The sequence below is a fragment of the Fulmarus glacialis genome, unplaced genomic scaffold (genome assembly GCF_000690835.1).
Source record: "Fulmarus glacialis isolate BGI_N327 unplaced genomic scaffold, ASM69083v1 scaffold30445, whole genome shotgun sequence".
Lineage (NCBI taxonomy): Eukaryota > Metazoa > Chordata > Aves > Procellariiformes > Procellariidae > Fulmarus > Fulmarus glacialis.
In genome coordinates this window covers 66,392-85,119 of record NW_009214156.1, presented here as the reverse complement: position 1 = coordinate 85,119, position 18,728 = coordinate 66,392, and the positions used below count along the sequence as shown (strand labels likewise).

The 18,728-nt window shown below is 45.2% G+C and overlaps 1 protein-coding gene across 1 annotated transcript in view; it reads left to right on the top strand.

Moving 5' to 3' along the window:
• The window catches only part of TTC28 (tetratricopeptide repeat domain 28), a 75,460-nt gene that overhangs the window by 305 nt on the left and 56,427 nt on the right, over nucleotides 1-18,728 (top strand). Inside the window, exons 2-5 of the mRNA XM_009578467.1 lie at nucleotides 1,631-1,778; nucleotides 4,578-4,856; nucleotides 5,640-5,654; nucleotides 5,891-6,000. Of these exons, the coding sequence (XP_009576762.1) occupies nucleotides 1,631-1,778; nucleotides 4,578-4,856; nucleotides 5,640-5,654; nucleotides 5,891-6,000 (552 nt within the window). The remainder of the gene's footprint in view (nucleotides 1-1,630; nucleotides 1,779-4,577; nucleotides 4,857-5,639; nucleotides 5,655-5,890; nucleotides 6,001-18,728) is intronic.

The window sequence follows — 18,728 nt, the reverse complement described above, 5'->3', positions numbered from 1 at the left end:
CTGGGAGGACTCATGCTTGATGGCCACTGCAGGTTGTTAGTTCTTTGTATTTTCTTTGATTTAAAGCTTCATGCTAGTAATCTAATTAACATTGAATTGGTTTCCAGTACAGTAGCTTGTTTGGTTCAATAAGAACACATTTATACTAAAGGTTAATGAAAAGAATCTTGCTTTCATCAAATTCATTAAAAGTGGTTCTACAATCAAGGCCTACTAATGGAAAAGAGATTAAATATTCATGTCTCTAAATTTCTCATGTCATTTCTGATTTTCCTTAATCTCTTCCTCCCTGGATTCGATTCCAAAAGTGTATGAAAGCCCTAATGAAATACCAGTTTGGATATTAATTGAAGATTTATCCTGTTTATGTAAAAAGTAAGATGTATACTTAGTGCATCTTGAGCGCAGGTTTCTATTACAGATGGAGAGAAAAAGTGATGAGATCTTATCCATGAAAGCAATACTAGGAGCCGATCTCAAGGAGCAGTATTATGTTCTTAAAGTGCTTTTAAAGAAATGCAAAGAATGTTTTATCTTCTGTTCTGACAGCTTTATTTGTGCTATAGAAATAGCTTTGAATGAACCAAAAGTGCAGCAAAGTTTGCATCAGAAAAGTATTAGCTGGACATGAAGATAAAACCTAAATAATGGGCATCAAAGGTGCTTAAAGATTCCGAGACCTTTTTATAACATAGTGTCCAGATGTATGTGCTACAAATATACCTGAGTACTTTGCGTAAATATTGGATTGTGGTTTCTGTGATCTCTTACCCAGTAGTTCTCAAGGAAATTCTGGATACCCTTTGAGCCAGGGCTTTGCCATTGCTTTATGTGTGAGCAGAACATGTTTCTGCAGTTTATGCTTTGTGTGTAGGTTCCTGGTATCCCAGTTTAGGGAGATGCGGAAGCTCTGTTTGGGAATGCTTTGCAGCTGCATATTGATGTCGTTGCTGATGTAGAAGTGGCAATACATGGTGACAAGAGATTTAAGTTACTTTTAAGGTATTGCACGTTCCCATGAATGGTTTCCTTGGAAAGGAAGAAACAAAGAAAAATGCACGGGTAAATATGTTCAAAATTATGAGTGTCTTGCCTCAATCTAAGTAGCGCATATATACACGGCTCCTGTCTGGATCTTAGCATCATGTTTTATTGCAACTTGAGCTTTCAGTACATTTTGGTCTCTACTAGTACTAGATGTTTAAATTGTACTCTTTGGCAAGAACTGATGGAAAAGGAAGCAAGTTATTTGTATGCTGTGTGAGTCAAGCGAACAGAAATGGGGGTCTCGAGAATGAGCATTTGGTTATAAGTAGATAAGAATAAGTAATTGGCCAAGTCCAAGGCAAAAGCTTTGCATTAAGAGTAATTACCATCCCTGGTCTCCAGAACAGTTCAGAGGCCTAGCAAAGGTTGAGAAAGTCATCACACCGTGGGGATAAGCGACTGGGTGGCAGTCACAAACCAAACTGTGGTGTTGGATTTTTCTGATAGCCAGCGTGACCGAAGAAGCCAGAGTGTGATTGTGTAGCCCAGCATCCACCAGCACAAGGTCACGGGCAGATTTGTTACTTGTGATTTCTACCAATTAAGTAACTGGCATTTCTTCTTCTTTCTTTTGGTTTTTCAGGCATACTTCCGACAGGGTGTGGCCCTTCAGTATCTTGGACGTCATGCAGATGCACTGGCAGCATTTGCGTCGGGACTGGCTCAAGATCCCAAGAGTCTTCAGCTTCTGGTTGGCATGGTCGAGGCCGCCATGAAATCTCCCATGCGAGGTAAGCACCAGATTTTCTCAAGGATGGTGATCTGCTGCTGAGGTACTTAGAGGTGGTAGTTTCAGTCCGTGGGTGACTCTGCCAGCATCTGGGGGGGGAGAACCTGGAGACCTGAAGGGAAAGATTTCAGGATTTGACTTCTCTGCTGAGTCCGCAGGTGCTGACAAAGGAGCCTGAAGTAGCAGGAGGAACAAAAAAAAAAATTTCTTCTGATTCGTGGGACAGAGAGCTGGTGATACCCAGCCCGAGAGGCACTGGAGATGAATCAGACTGGTGGTGTGCAGCAGTTCCAATGAAGTCCTTGCTCGTTTGTCTTTTGTCCGGTATCAGTGCAGATAGAGAGGTGTGCACTACTGTGGCCCTGGCTTTGTTATTCCTTGGAACAACTTTTCCCACAATGCTCTCGTGCTTGGCCATTGGGAACAGGGAGTCTTACGTGCTCCGGCCAGGGTTTGCCCAGAAGAGCACATCAGCAGCTTTTCCGTGGTACTAGTGTGTCTCAAAACATAGTGTTCCAGAAGGCAAAAGGCTGCTCTGCTAATTCACTTATATTCAGGAAGAGTGTTGAAATCACATGGACCTTGAAGCTGTATTAGCTGTACAGTGTTTTTTGCCTCTCTTTCATAATGTCCCCATTTCCAGGATTTTCCTCTCTAGGGGAAGGAGGTAGTCTCCTCTGTTGCTCTGTTTCTCTTGCAAGCTTTGTGTTGCAATGTCCTAGTAGTACTTCCCGGGAGGGAACTTGGCAATTCTCATCCTGAGCAGATGCTGCTGGGGACCCCAGGGCTTAGGGGTCAAGAAGCGCTGAAATGAAAAAACATCCCCATTGGTGTTTCCTTTTTTAGTGTTTTTCTCCATCCTCTAAAATGAATTCATCTGGAAGTTTGTGTCTTGTATAGCAGTTACCTCGTGAAGCTAATTTCGTTTGGTACCCAAAGGTACTATGGCTGCTGCTTAGAATGCAGGTGATGTGGTATTTCTACGTAAGCGTCCCCAGATTTGGCCGGCTGGTCTCGCTGTCCTATTGCGCTGCAGCTGTATATTTACACTGCTGCTCCCTACTGTGCTTCTCAGTGTTGCTGCTTTCCAGTTGTTATCCTCCCACTGACTGGTTTAGCAGATTTTAGATTACCCTTGCTTTTTAAAGTACTAGTTTTATTTTGAGAGTGTGTATACATACAATGTGTAACGAATATTCAGGGTCTCTGTCCCAGAGTCTGTGCTAGGCATTCTGCAAGCACTTAAGTAGTTGTTATGTGTTCTGGTCCCCTTTCCAAGAACTCGTTGTCTAGGAGAGACATAGAAGATCTCTCCAGGTATCGTCTATGGTGTAAAGCCAGACCCTTGTAACTTGATTCCACCAGGATAATAGATTGTTTGAAGCCATGGATAGACTGACGTGAATGGTAGCTTCCAGGATGCTTGCATTCAGAGAAAGAAGAGGAGCAACCGGAGAGGCAAAAGGGCTGTAAGTGTCAGTGGCGTGCTAAAGATTATTATATGCAGACAGTGAGGGATTCGGGGAGCATGGGTCCGCAGTACGTAGAGATGAAGGTGAGACTCCCTTCCCCAATAACTGAATCACTGTTGCTGCATCTTTCACCTGGTTGTGGCTATGTCTCTTCCCTTACTGTTTGCTGTTGTACAAGAGCAGTAGTGAACTCCATGTCTGCCCTTCTATTACCATGCTGGTTCTCCCTTTCATACTGGACTTCAGGGTTACCAGGAGCATTTCCCTTGTGTTTTCCTTTTTCTTCCTTTCTCCTTGTCTGTACCCCTCTCTCTCCCTATCTTTGCCTGGATTACCTGGCTAGGATCGTAAGTAAGCTCCTTAAGACAGGAACTGAGTTCGTACCTGCTCTTGCAGCGATAAGCATACGGTGGCATGTTATAGCAACTATTTCTGTCCTTTTACGTCTGCATTTAATCCCAAGATTTAACTGGATGTCGGTAACTGGCATCGTGTTCACGCTGTTTGCATCTTCAGGGAAGTGTTAAAATCCTCTTTTGTTGTTGTTTATACACGTGGTGATTGTAGAGAGGCAGAAATGATGAAAACAGGGAGCAAGTGGCTTTCTGAGGTTGTTGTGGTAGTTTTGATTCAGGTGAGAGCATCTAATCAAGAAATGCCACTTGGTCAGCAAATTCTGGAGTCCTGTAATATTGATGTCCTTATTGAAACTTGTAGCCAAGATGTTTTGTCATCTGAATGATGGAGGCAATTAGACCAATTATAAGTAGTCTGGCAGGTCCAGTGCTGTCATTCTACAGGAGTACCTTTTCCTGCAGAAAGAAGAGTATTTCCTTTCTGCAGTTTTTGTCACCTCTCTAGGTGCACATTATGTGCTGTGGTATCTGGACAGGCACAGATTTTGCAGACGTTCAGCTGAAAGTTTGTGCTGAAGGAGCAGAAACTGCAGTGCTCTTATACACTGCTGGTGGCCCATTTCCAGTTTCCTACAAAACTCTACAGGTGTTTTCTGTATTCCTTCTGTCAGAAGAACTGGCCAGTCTTCAGAGCTCAGTATGAGACTGCTCTGCATGCTTGTGCTGTCTTCCTGAAGTGCTTTCTGAAAGGAAAACATCAGCTTGCTAGTTGATCTGTCTTGGTGTACTAGATAGTAGATGATGCATTTGAGCCCTGAGTTCCCATAATATATCTTGGTTTGATTTGGGCAGTCTGGCCCTTACCTTGCATGTCATTTGGTTACCAAAAAATGAGGATGAGTTGTGAAGGTGATTTCTAGACGCAAATAACTTGGTTTGTTGAGTAACTCTGCCTTCGTTTTTGTATTTCAGAGTCCCTGGAGCCCACCTATCAACAACTGCAGAAGATGAAGCTGGACAAGAGTCCCTTTGTTGTGGTGTCTGTGATTGGCCAGGAACTTCTGACTGCGGGCCACCATGGGGCCTCTGTGGTGGTGCTAGAGGCTGCCCTGAAGATCGGCACTTGCAGCCTAAAGCTGCGGGGATCAGTGTTCTCTGCACTGAGCAGTGCGTACTGGTCCCTCGGGAATACGGAGAAAAGCACTGGATACATGCAGCAGGACTTGGACGTAGCCAAGACTTTAGGTAAGAGTTCTCACTTCACTCGCTTGAGAGCTGGATTGGTACAGATGGAACAAATTAATAGCTGTGTTAATGGTCAGCATCTCTCTGTAATGCTCAGGTTTCTGTGGGATTTCACAAGCTGCTAAATCAAATCTGAAATTTCTGAAATGTGTAAACTATAGGCTTGTGCAGCCCTTTTACCTGTGTGTGTGAGGGGGCAGATGACCAATGAATGTGCTAAGGTTTTACAGGATCCTCTAATTTTCTGGTGTCATGTATGTGGGAACTGGTCTTTATCCCCTCTGTAGGCTTGGGCTCAAAACCTTAAATGAGTCTTAAAGGAAGCAATCTGTTTTTTCAAGAATTAGATGGCAAAAGGTAGTCAGTCTGAGCTTCTGAGGCAGTTGCCAGGGAAGGAACAAATCAGGAGTGAGACAATGTATGAACAAGAGGGTTTAAAAAATAAACAAATTGGAAGATCCCTCTCGTGTATGGTATATTCTGCACAACACTGAGAGCTTTCAAGCTTTCAGGATGCTGTAGGAGAGGAGACAGTATGTGAGACAGAAAGGCATAACCTTGCAGAGATGGAGAAGATAGTGACTGAGGGCTCTAGCTAAGAGAGTTCACTTAAAGTATAGGGACTACTGTCTTGAAGACAATAGTAGATGTGCTTTGTGTCTGAGCTGAGCTGTGCTGCAGAATTGCTTTCTGGAGAAAGCTGGCATGCTCTTTGCTTGTTTTAAGCCTGGGCCGTTGACTTACTTTCACAAATAAATTGTTAATGTCAAGCAAGGAATAAACATGGAGGAATGGGAAACTGCCAAGTGTTAGGCTGAAGAAGAAATTAAAACAGTTCTAAAAATAAGGTTGATGGCTATTGTAGAATTTTCTGAAGGCCAGCAAAGAGGAGAGTTTTGGCTGTGTATTAAATACGAGTTTGTTCTGATGCTGGTTCTCACACTGGAGCATCACTTGCACAGCGTGTTCTAGTCTTTCTGCTGGACGCTTCCAGCAATGCCTTTGTTAGCTAATCTTTGTTTTGTTTGCATGTGACTCATGAGCTCATGGAAATCTGGGCTCCGCATTCTTCTCCAAAGGAAATTACCGGGAGGCCCTTACTAACCACAGACATCAGCTGGTGCTCGCCATGAAACTCAAGGACAGAGAGGTAGGAAGCTTATTAAATAGACCGAATTGGGAGTCAGCATTGCATGGTTTTCTAGAGAGATATGAACATGTCAAGAAGCCTTGTCTGTCTGCCCCATTATTCTGAGAATTTGGAAGCTACGTGATTTCTCTCCCCAGCCGTTCACTTGCCTGTTGTTAAGGGCGTTGTTTGTACCAGTAGATACAGTATGTGAGTGAGGGTGGCAGGATGATTGGTTTGTCCTTTTGCCTCCCCCTGCCTCTAGTCTCTGTGTGGCTCTGAGTAAGTCATTCTGCCTCCCTTCCCGTCCGTTTTGCGTGCAGTGCATAGGCTCTAGGGTCTGAGGGTAGAAAGTATTGCTGAGTAGGTGTCAATACAACATCTCTGCAGTTGGGTGCTGGCTGTTACCAGCTCGTCTTCCCTGTGATACAGATGCTACCGATTTGAGCTCTATTAGGATGCATCCTTTGTTGTGCCTTTTCCAGACAAGTAATGAGCTAGCTCCCCATCCCGAATGTTCATGTAAAATATGCTTTGTTTAAAAAGTAGTGAAAAGAAAAAGAATCCATGCAGACCTGAAAATACAGTGTTGTGTAAAGTGTAGGGATTGCTTGGACTGGCTCTGATTTGCCTTGACCATTTACCATTCAGCTCTTGAGGTGTTATGCTGGGCTCCCGGCCAGGCCGGGCAAGCATGCTGCATGGACTGAAGAGTCTGTCCCAAGAGATTTCTACTGAAAGTTCACTGTAAGGGCAGAATCACAATTTTAGTGCAAGTTACAGGTACAAAAGCTATTCCCGCCCCCCTCCAGTGGATTCCCCTCTACTGTGAATGGGAAAACGGAGGGCTTGTGGGTTACATGGCAGGTGAAGGGAGTGGCTAGAGGCAGCAGGGCAGGTGTGAATTCATGTAAACGCAAGTAGTTTTGGGGAGATCTAAAAACTGGGGGAGATCAGTTTCCTACTGATAAGTTGTTGAAAAGATCCATTTGAATTAGCTAAGTGCTTAGTGAAGTGTTATTTTATAATTTAAATATCAAGTAAGCCTTGGAGAGATGTGTCTTTCGGTAGGTTGTGGTAAGGACTGTGACCGGGGGAGGGACCTGCTAGACATTTTCGTGATTATTTTACCAGCTGGATAACCGCCTGAATCACTCCTGATTTCCTTGTTTCTGTTCATGCAGAGCAGAAAAGCTGTAACTCATCATTGTTTTTATAGTTTTCTTGAGGAGGAGTCCCTGTTCCTGCTAAGAGTCTAATCTACGTAGCTGCTCCTCCTCCGAGGTGTTTCTCTGAGCAGCAGATCCCCCTGTTGTGGGGAGGGAGCTGAAGGAAATAGCAGGGAACTCGCTGTGCTGGCGCGTGGCGCGGGCGCAGCAGCCTGTGCGCTCCAGAGCCCCCGGGCTGGCCCAGGGAAGCAAGTGCTTGTGCATTTCACTGACTTCAGGCCGCTGATCTAAACAGATCCCAACGGTCGATCTGTGAGGAATCCAGGGAATGAAGGCTAATTGTGATAGTTCTTAGTTTATGACACATCTGGGCACATAATTAACAGTTATTGACAACAAATGACTACTTGGTTTAGCAAGAAAGCTGAGCTGCTTGGATTTCCTGTAGGATGTAACCACAGGAAATTAATTTGGCGCTTTCTGATGACATCATCTTGACCACAGAGCTTCCTCTGAACAAAAAGCTGTTTTTCTTGGCCTCCTTTGCAGACATTTTTATAATGCAAATGTTATAAAGTTGCAGTAGTGCTGATGTGAATTCCACCAGAAGGGAATTTGGTGTGTGACTGTAATGAGGTAATTGTTTTACCTCCAACTGTACAGAGAATTGGCTTAGGAGGTAAAAAATGCTCCTTTGTATGGGAGACTGCTACCCTTGGAGGGAGCATTGGGTTCTGAGGCTGCTGAAGCAAATGTTTGTACCAGGGGCTTCTGCTGGATTGCATCGCCCGTAAACCCAGGAGGAAGTTGCAGGGCGTCTGGTTGTGGCATTCAGATCTGTCCTCCCCCACGCAAGCCTTGAGAAGGGAAAATTTGTCAGCTGAGTCGGGAGTCATATAAGCTGCTAAGGTGGACTGAAGATTTTAAACATTTTTCTCTCCCTGGCACAGGGAGACTGTGCAGCTTCTGTGTATATCATGCCGAGCACAGTCCCGATGTCCAGATAGGTCATCTGCTCTTTGTAGTCAAAATGTGGAGAAAAGTTCAGGGTGTTTTGTGATACTTGTGCCCAGAGAGAGAAGGGAGCAGAAGTAGCTGGGATTTGGCATACCTCTAGCGTCTCCAAGAGAGACCTTGGGATATTGAACATGCATGTGGTTTTGGTCTATGCAGACGAGTAAGAAGACTGGTTCTTAGCGAGATGCTGTAATGGTCACCATGAAGTAGCCATCTCCAGTGTCATTTCAATGCTTTCCATTACAGTTAAGTGATGGGTTGGATTTTTTGACCAGCTGCAGTGGCTGGTCAAGAAATTCAGATAAGCTAATTCTGTGAGATTGTTTCTGAAAGAATTAGCAGACTTAAAAGTAGAGTTGATTGAGGAAACTAGAAATCATAAGGGACTCAGTCTTTCTTTCTGTGCATTCTTTGATTCCTGTGGAGCTTTGCAGATGGTCACTGTGGTCAGTAGGATACCATCCTAAAAAGGATGACAACAGAAGGGAGGTGCAGTAGCAGGGGAGAAGGTAGGCAGGACCATCTAGAAAGACAGTTGCTTCTCTTCTTATGAAGGTGTGTGTGGGACTTCAGCTCTGAGATTGTTTAGGTGCAGTTAAAGAGAAAATAGCAGCACAGCTTGGTAGTCTGTCATTTCTCTGTGAAGATGATGCAGGGCAGATTTCAGCGTGGGCTGTCTTGGCCTGCTGCAGACCCTGGGAATGTACTCAAGTTGAGAATCCTGATGAAGTCTATGCTGCTGCTCTTACAACGATGTTCCTGTACTGGCTGAAGTGAAGCTGATGTGGATATACCTATCCATGCTTCAGCTATGCCACTGGTGGCAGTGTGGGTGTCACTGAACTCTGTCTTTATGGTAGGCAGCACAAAGTTTGACCACACCTTCCTAAGAGAGTGGGATGCTGCACAGCTCGTTTGAACATGGAGTGACCACAAGGACTGGAGGCTGGCAGGACCGTAGCTTTGTGCATGTGTGCGTGTTAGGGAGCTCATCTCTGGGCAGCTCCATTAGCACTACTTCTAACTAAGACCTGCTTAATTTGTGCACAGAGGTGGAAATAAAAACACTCCTAGGCTGGTGGGGCCCCTAGGTACAGCTTTTCCTTCCGTGTTCAGAGTCAGCTGCAGGCTGTTAGAGTTCAATCACTCCTGTCCTGAAATAACAGCACGCTGTCCAGCATGGGGGTTAGTGCTTCTGAACAAGGATGAGAGGATCTGCTCTCTAAGCTGACTGGCTACAGTGGAGTGAAATGTTGGCTTTGTTTCCTTGTTGCTTGAAGATGCACGGATAAAGAGTTACAGCCCTGTCCTACACCAGCAGTAGCCTCATGTTCTTGTGACATACTCCGTACTTTCTGTTAGTGCACGTTGTCTTTTGGTTAATGTGCTGAGGAAAATACATACTGGTAGCTTGGGCTGCTGCTCTTTTTTCCGGTTTTTACATAGTGCCCATGAAAGGTCTGGGAGTTTTACCAGAGAGGTTCCCTAAAGCAGCAGCCAAGGTACTCGTGATGCGCGGAAGGAAGAGTGACAGATTGTGTTAAGAGGGAAGACTAGGGTTACGTTATTTTAGCTCATCGTCTTTTGTCTGTCACAGAAGCTGGCTCTGATAAGCATCAGAAGCTTGCAGTCTGTGAGCTTTTCCTTGGAGAGGACACTAAGGCCTGCAGTTAAAATGGTACAGGATTTCTGATAGAAGAGTTGTTTTTATGCCAGCCAACGGAGTTACCATAGGGAGGTCACCTCTGCCAAGTCAAAAACCACTCAAGATTAAATATACAGGACAGGGCTCACCTGTGTCAGCGTGGCTAAGTACTAATGACTGAAGGTATCTCCACTCAAAACAGGGAGTAAATCAAACTGATGCTTTATAGAGAGATGTTGGGGTAGAAGATCAGATTCAGTAAGTATTTAAAGTCCAGATAGAAGATAAACTCTAATGAATTCCTGTGTCTTTATATAAAAGACTTTGTACATGTGAGTAGGATGGAGCAGGGTTGCAAGGCAAGGTTTCACGTAAAGGATCAAGTTAACCTTTAGTGTAACTCGCTGAGTTGAATTTGACACTGAACTTAAAATCTGTGTCCTGTCATCACCTCCCAGCAAAAATACGTGATAAATTTAATCTCCTAGACTGCCTATTACCTTATCAATGGAAGACATTATTACATCTTAGGAGTAGTACTACAAGGTCATTCATCTTTCAAGAACCTAAGGATGCCAGAGAAGCCGTGCCCTTCATAAATTGCAGAAGTTACAACTTCCTTTTTCAAATTCGTTGGCCTGGTTCCTTAATGGTAGGCTTCAAGGTGTGACGGCTAGATACTGGGTCTGACCCTGTCGTTGCTGCAAGAAACTGGCCAGGTGATACTGAGGATAGAGTCAGGTGTTGGCTCTCATGCAGAGTTTTGGCTCACGCGGGTCTGTCTGTGCCACTGCAAAGGCAGAAGGAAGACCAGGAGTTCACTTCACTGCCTCAGGGCAAAAGCAGTTTGTGTCTTGCCTCTGTTGGGGTTTATAAGATAGCTAGTGCATGTTAGTTGTCTTGCAGTACAAATCTATCAATTTTTAATAATAGAGATGCAGAATATTATGTCTGTACTATATTTTTGAAGTAATTACTTTGATTTTAACACCAGGTAACCTGATGTTCTGAAAGCCATAAGGTAACCCATGTAGTGTGTGTTGATGCCACATCATGACCTGTGGTTTAAACAAGGGTAATGGAACCGCTGAGCTATGCCAGGGTCAGAGGAAAAATTGGAGTCGAAAAGTAAATGTGAAAGCTTTCAATGCCTGTAACTGTAGTCTCCTGTGTCCCTGTTCCTCTTCATCTCTAGCTGCTCTGCACGTGTGCAGAACTGTCTTGTGTTATGAATTCAGTAAGGCCAGGGTGCCAAGGTAGAGCTAATGGTGGGTTATCTCTCAGGACGGGTTGGAGTGGCCCTTTTTGATGACCATTTGGAAGGACCTGTGTTCCTTCCAAAGCATTTCATTTGGAAAAGTACTACCTGAGGGAGTGTTTTGAAGCTGTGAGGACTGACAAGCAGAAATGAAAGGGAAAGGAAAGCTGTGGAGCCCCTCCTTGGGTTCAGTGTCCAAATCCTCACATAGGCTGTGCTTGAATCCTGTCTTGCAGAGGCCACCGATGCCGCAGGGACTCTGCAATGTAATAGCTACCCTATCTCCTGGGCCATCAGATGCCTTCTATTACAGCCCCACATTCAAGAATAGCAGGGCAGTAAGGCAAAATCATAAACTAACCGTAATAAATTAATGTTTGTGTAAAAGCGCATTGCCAGCGCTGAGCTTTTGGGAACGATGATGTTGCCAGAAAGCCACTGGGTGCTGGCAGCTCCTGTGTGTTGGCTGGCCGGCATGTTTGGAGCTGAACTCGGCCTTTCGTTAAAGATGCAGCATCCCTCTTCGCTAGGTGGGAATGAACAGGCGGCTTTGGGTGAGGAAGAAGATTGTTTGAGCCCCTGAACTCTGCCTGGGGCTGGGATGAAGGTGCAGCTGAACAATGCGAGCCTGTTTCCTGCTGCCTCTTTTCTCAGGTAGCGGGAGGGGCGGTGGGGCCCGGAGGAGAGCAGAGGACGGACTGATGGACTTTGTCAGTGCCAGCTTGCCCCTGTGTGGGCTCAGGATGCCCAACAGCTTGCAGCAATCATTCTTGGCCCAGTTTTGAAGGGATTTCCCCCTACCTCCCCTCTAAAAGCAGCTATTTCTGGGAGGAATAGATGCAGAACTGGCTGGGGCTCAATGCACTCTTGTTACTGTCCGTTTGTTTCTGTGGCCACTGGCTGCTGCACTTGGGTATCTCCACAAGCATGTGTGGCTCTGAGAATCGTCTGCAGCAGGTGGATATGCTCAGTAACCAGACTGATGAATTAGATTTGACTGGCTCAAGATGGTTTTTTAAAACGTTTGCAAGTGTAAGGCAGAGTTTGTGTTTCGTGCAGCTTCAGCAGATTTTTTTTCAGAAAGGTTGACTATTTGCAGGAAAAGGGGATGATGTAGATGATAATTAGAACTGGGTGGTTAACTGGCATAGAAGACAGGTGTTTATTAAGGTTTTCCTGGATTTTCTGTATCACCTTGCTCTTGCATATCTGTGAAAATTCTTGTGTGGTAGGGGAAACATCAGAATGCAGAAATCCCCATTATAAAGAGAAACCATGAGCTCAAAGCCCAGGAGACTCAAGAAGCCAGTTAGGTACTACACATTCTACTGCAGAGAGAGCATTGCCAGGGAGCTGACTGCGATGAGAGGCCTTTGCTGGCATCAGAGGACTGTCACTATGGAAGGTTGTCAAGGATAACCGGCGGCTGTGCACCTCTGGAGGAGGAGCGTTAGTGAAATATGATTGCTGTGACAGACATAATCAGTGTCTGGATTCAGTCGGTAATTTGCACATTCTGCAACTGTGTGAACATACTTTGTGTGCAGCTCAGCGGCTGGTGGTTATTTAGGTTTGCAATTCTAGTAGTTTTTCCCAGTCCCCTTTAAAGCATGCCTGAGCCAGCAATGAAACACAGCATAAAGCTCCTACATTTTGTAAACTACAGCTACTTACTGTCAAGCTGTGCAAGTCAAAGATCAAATTTCACTTTCTTATTTCCAGAAGGAGATGCAGAAGGAAAGATAGATCATTCCTTTCTACTGAAATCTGTAAATTCTGAAAAGCCAAGGTTTTCTGCCCCTTCCTGAAGGGAAAGGGAAATGCTTTCCAGGTGTTCTTCCTGCCGTGCTTTGTCTGTACAAGCCACATCTTCAGTAAATATCAAAGCTGTAAGTATTTAGCCTTTTGCCTGAAACCCTTGTGCGCATTATGGTACAGGGCAAAAGAATTTTTTTTTTTCCCATGTTCCTTCCCAGTCATTCTAGAAATATCTGTTCTGCTGAGTTACATAAGGAAAAAGACTGGAAGACAGTCAGAGTTAGAAGTGGCACAACTGTCCTTCAGGAGCGACTCTGTCTTCATTTTTCCTAAAATACGACCTGTGGGGCCCTCGGGTGTGCCGCTGATGCTCTAAACTGGTCACCCTTGGCACTGCAAGCTGAATGGCTCCAACTAAACGCATCGGGGTGGTATCGGCTCTGGCTCATGCTTGAGCAAGATGTGTATGCCCCTAGCTGAACTTCTTTCTGAATGAATGGCACGAGAGCTTGTCCGAAATGTGGAGTGCCTCCCTGGCTGCCTGCCCACATCCCTTCCTGGCCCAGAATGATTTCTGTGTTTGGACTGTGCTGGCAGCCAGAGGGCTCCTGCCAGAGATGAAATTACAACTGTTTGAGCTTCAATTGCAAGGGTCCCTGTGCTTGCAGTTACGCTGCAGGTTTGGCTGGAAGCATGAATGTGTGCAACCCTTCCTCTCTGGAGGAACCATCATAGCGCATGTCAGTGTGGAGTGAGCTCATCAGAACATGTGCAGCTGATTAGTTGTGGGCCGGCTTCCCCTCCTGGTTGCTTGTCAGGCATCCAGAGTCCTTCCACAGCTGTGTAGACTTCCCCCAGGTTCACACTGCTGCGGCCTGTCACTGAGATAAAGCTGGAGTCGAGCTCACACTCAATAGTGACCACAGCTTTTCCTCACCGCAGTGCCAGTGCCTGACCTCGCAGCTGGGATGTGAGCAGCCTGCACATTCCGGCATGTGGCTGCGCTGTGCCACGTCCTTGCAGAATCAGTGGCGCTGCTCTGCTGTTGCCCAGCTCTGTCATTGCAGTTGTCCCTGGAGCAAACCAAGCGGCTTCATGGAGAGTTGCTCTTCCAGCTGTGAACAGCTTCCTCAGTCCCATTGCAGCTGCTTGGCCCCTGAGAGAGAGGAACCTGTGCATTGCATTTTTGGAGCATGCAGGGGGTCTGTCTTTTCCCTTCAGGGCAGGCACAGCTGGCATCCTGGTATGTGCCAGGCCCCAGGAGACATCTGTGGCTGCGAAGGGTACATGTGTTGAGCAGGAACCATTCAGACTGTGTGATGAGATTCTGGAAAAAGTACTTTTCTGACATGATACCGGTAACAGCTTCCATGTCCGTACCAAAAACTTGGACTAGCTAGCATACAGCAAACAGTAGTGCACTCGTCTCTGTACTGCCATGTACATTCAGGAAGCAAAGAATAATATTTCTCTGGTACGTGAATGTTTTCTCAATTAATTTGTTGTTCTTCAGTGTCCATATTGCTTGTGATCAATCCAGTGCATTTTTAACATAAATGTTCAGTTATGTGACGAACAGCTCTTAAGTGTGGGTTGAGGCTGATTCAGACTCTACTAATGAGTTACGTGGCAATTCTGTCTCTATAGCTACGTGATCTAGTGAACTGTTGACAAAAATGCCTTGTTACATGTGCTACATCCTGTATTTGTGTGGAGAAGGCCAGGAGAACAACTGGAAAAGAGCATAATCACTAAAAAGGGGCTGTGGGGACAATAAAGCAGCCAGAAACATTGGCCCTTTGCTTCCAGAGAGGGTGGTGAACCTCCCCTGTCCATTACCTGTACAGGCTGGAGAGGTGGTGTGTAGAAGGTGGTGGAAGGCTCTTCGTCATTACTGATTTAGTCCCTGCAGTCACATCTGAGCTGTCTGGCTTCTGTTGTGTGGCAGTACACCATGCCGTACCTTCTCTTGGTTCAGGCCATCCTGGAAGGCTTCCTGAGATACCAGCCCATTGAAGACCGGCTAGAGTCCTGTAGCCAGTCTTTCTTGGATGTCTTGTCGGATGGGCTGGTCTGTTGCTACCCCATTCCACTTCCCAGTCACAGCCCAAGCTTAGTGTGAGTGAAACTTTGCATGTGTGTGTGATTTTTCTTACAATTGTTGATAGTTTTTAAGAGAATTTGAGAAATGTATGCAGTGAGGTAAAGACTCTTCTGGTTAGCTAACATGTGCTTGCAAAATCTCATTTATATTAGGTTCTGATTTCTGTAGTACATCTTTGGGAAAATAGAAGGTGCACCCAGACCTTCCATACTGCATAGTGAAACCGGCTCTTTCTGTGTCTCCCTGTTCTTCCTGAGCAGTATCTTAACTGCTGCCAAAAACCCCTCATGTATCGTTAGTTACTTGGGCTGCTCCTGTTCTGTGCAGAATTTAGCTTTGCATGGGTTATCATTCATAGCAGTGATCCTTCTCCATTGCATTCAAGTGGCTTTCAGGTGTTTTAAAGATATAATTTCTCATAGGGCCAACTTTATCTCTTTTTCACTGAAAATCCTGAAGTGATCATCACCTGGTCACTTGCTTCCTCATTTGTGCTTCGTTATCATCAGTCTCAGATGGAGTGCTAAGAATCAAATTCATTCATTAACTGCAGCTTGAGGGAGCCCATAGCAGTTTCTCTGCTGGTGGCATTTGTGTGGGACTCAGCCATATGAAGAGGTGGTCTGTCCCTGGGGCTGCCAAATTTTTCAGAAAGGAAAAATCTGAAAATCTTATGACCGCAGTTATCTTGTTATGTTTGCAAACAGTCTGGAAAATGAGGACAGGATATAAATACCTCACAAATGAGAACTGGAAAGAGTCTTCTGGCGAAAGCAATTTGTCATGCATGAAAACATTGACTAAGATGTCAGAAACAGGCTGTGGAGGCGAAAGTAGGAAAGTAGTACTTGCTGCAGTAATGAACGGAGCCTTGCAGAAAATGAGCAGAGAAGGTATTTGTTTCTCTGCTTTTCTGTTTTCTGTCCCTTTTCCTCTTCTGTAGTGAAGCCACTGCTTCAGAATAATTTATTACATAGTTGTCTGCCAGAAGTGGATTATCTGCTGCTGCTAGCAACATCAACAGGCAAGACTAAGAGGAGAATACACCGTATTCCTTATAGCTTTATCACATCTGACTGGAGTTCCGGAAGTAAGGAACAGGCCGAGGAGGGCTTTGCTAACTGATAACCTATATTAGTGGTTAATGCAGCCACTGCTAGCAGAAGTGCAGGAATGACAAGTTTAGGGCGTGACCACTACTGTTGTATTAAACAGCAAATAGCTTTCACTTCTTGAGCTTTTTCAAGGGAAGAGATTGGAAAAGATGTGGGAGCTTTGTTAAGAAATTAGTGTTTGTTTGTTACTGATACCACAAGAACATCAAGAGACTACAGGCGTTGCGTAAGCACTGTGCTGTGCGTACGTGTTGCAGAGATGGTAACTTTGCAGGAGTGTCCTCCTATTCTTGTATCAAAAAAACGCAGTATCTTATCAAAAAGGTCAAGCAGCAAGAAGATAAATGGGTGACTGTGGTGCATCTATGTTCATAAACATTTTTAGTGCATGGGATTACCTCTTTGCTCTTGTTTCTCCATTATGCCTTCTGTTTTTCTCTGGGGTTCTTTTAGGGGATCTTTTCAGTCCTGGAGGTACTTCCAAGAAACTGAAACAAGCTGGTTTTTGATTCAGCATGAGAAACAGTTTTCTGAATCCCATGACACTTTACACAGGATTTACAAACAACAGAATGGTTGATCAGGTTGCTAACCACTCAAGCAAAAGACTGCTCCCCATCCCTGCTGTCCGAAGAGATGAGGGACCAGCGTCAGTTCTAGGAACTCAGTGGAAAATTACCCACAGAAACCAGAAACTGGTAAAAAGATCAGGCCCTTGCAGTTCATGGACTGGATACTTGCAGAAAGAAAGCGTCACTTTTCCTTTGAAAGTTGTCTAATCTGAGCCCTTGCACGAAGCCTAGCATCAAAGAGCCGCCTTGCTGTTCTCAAGCGGGTTTTAATATGTATTTTCATTATTACTGGGGGGGGAAGCTGCAAAGAGTCACTCAGTGCCCAGTGTGCAGCTTCAGCCCTCAGTCTCCCAGTACTGTGCTGTCAGAAATGGGTAAGGTCCAGATGCACCGTTGGCTGGATTGGCAGAAGTTTCCCAGCTGGCAGGTGAAGCGGTGGAGGGGCCCAGCAGGATTTCCAGGGATCAGCCGGGAGGCTGAGCTGAAGGAGGAGGGGGCTCCACAGGGCATCCCAGCACATGTGCCTGATCGTTACTACGTTGAGACTAACTGTGGCTTGAGTGTTTTTTGTTTTATAAGACATACTCCCTTTACACCAAAAGCAATGTTGTCATCTTCAGGTCTGTGTGGGACCAAAGAGTTTGCTTGCTTTAGCAGGAGGCCAGCGCTAATACTTTCCTGGCTTTTTGAGGAGGCGTTTGCAGATCCTGGTCCATGTCTTCCAGAATCATTGCTGATTTTGTACTAGACTTGAGGGTGATCTGATATATAGAACTGAAACCTCAATACTGGCCACTTGCTAGGAGGACCTGGCTGAGCAGATCAGGGTAGCACAGGTGTGCTGAATCCCTCTGCGGAGGGCTGCTGAAGAAGGGGTGTGAAGCAGCCAGTACAGAGTTAGGTGAGAGTGGGGCAGATTGGTTTTCCAGATTTCCTAATAGGGCAGAAGCTTTATTTTTACCCCTACTGCCCTTAAAGTCTGAGGATCTGCAGGTGTTGTGATTTCAGCTTAGTGAGAACTTGTGAGAGATTTGACTCAGTCTGCAGAATGTCTTCCTGTACACTTTTTGTGGCATTGTTCAATTCACTAAAGTTCAGTCTTTGTCTGGCCCAGATGTTTGGCTCAGTTGTTGGGCATACAAAGTTACAGACATACACTTTCCAGTTCATATTGGTCCCATGTATACTTACACTTCAAACAGCTGGTCTTTGAGGGGTCTCTGATTAACCACTGGGAGTCAAAAATTTGACCTGTGATGTAGGTATACATTGAAACCCTCGTTAAAAAGTGTGGTGCTATCCTTTACCTCATTGATTTCAGCCTCTCATTGCAGATGGTAGCCTTGCTTCATTAGGGATCTGGGGCAAAGTCCCTCAAACCCTGGAGGAAGGCTTGCTTTCCTGGAGGAAGGCTGAGTACCAGCTGCTAGGAAAACACTTGCCATGTGAGTTCATTTGAGGATTCTGGGTCTTCTGGGGCACTAACGCTGCATTACATCTGAGACTGAATTATCTGCGTGGGTGAGAGAATGATTTCAGTGATGTAAGCAATCATAGTGCTTGAGCGTCAAGTAGTTGGATTTGTATAAGAGAGCATAAATTCTTTGCCTTTCTGTCTTAGCAGCTCTTCTTACAGAAAGTCAGCTTGGCTGGATTCATACAGGTTTGTCCAGTTCAAATGTGATAGGATTAAGCAGAACACAGGGAAATCTGACCAGTGCAGGAAATTTGGGAATGCGCTAAAAGGCCATATGCTTTGTTTTGTTTGGACTTGTGACGCAAAAGGGAAATCTAATACTTCCTGAGGATCTCCTTTAAATGTCCCCACTTGACCTCCACAGCACATGGATTTTAGCTGAAAGAAATGCAGTCTTCTGGTTTTACTTACCTCTCACAATATCTGCAAAACCTAGCACTCTACTGAGGCACTCTACTGATTGCAGTAAAAGCAATGAAGCAGAAAACTTATGTAAGAGCTGCAACCCAGGGAGCAGTGCTCTTTGGGTTTTCAGAAGGCCCACCTCAGCCAAGGCTTTCCCCTATTGAGTTTCCAGTGAAGTGGTATCCAGCTTTATGAGCAAGAGTAGCGTTAGGATTGGCACAGCTCAGCA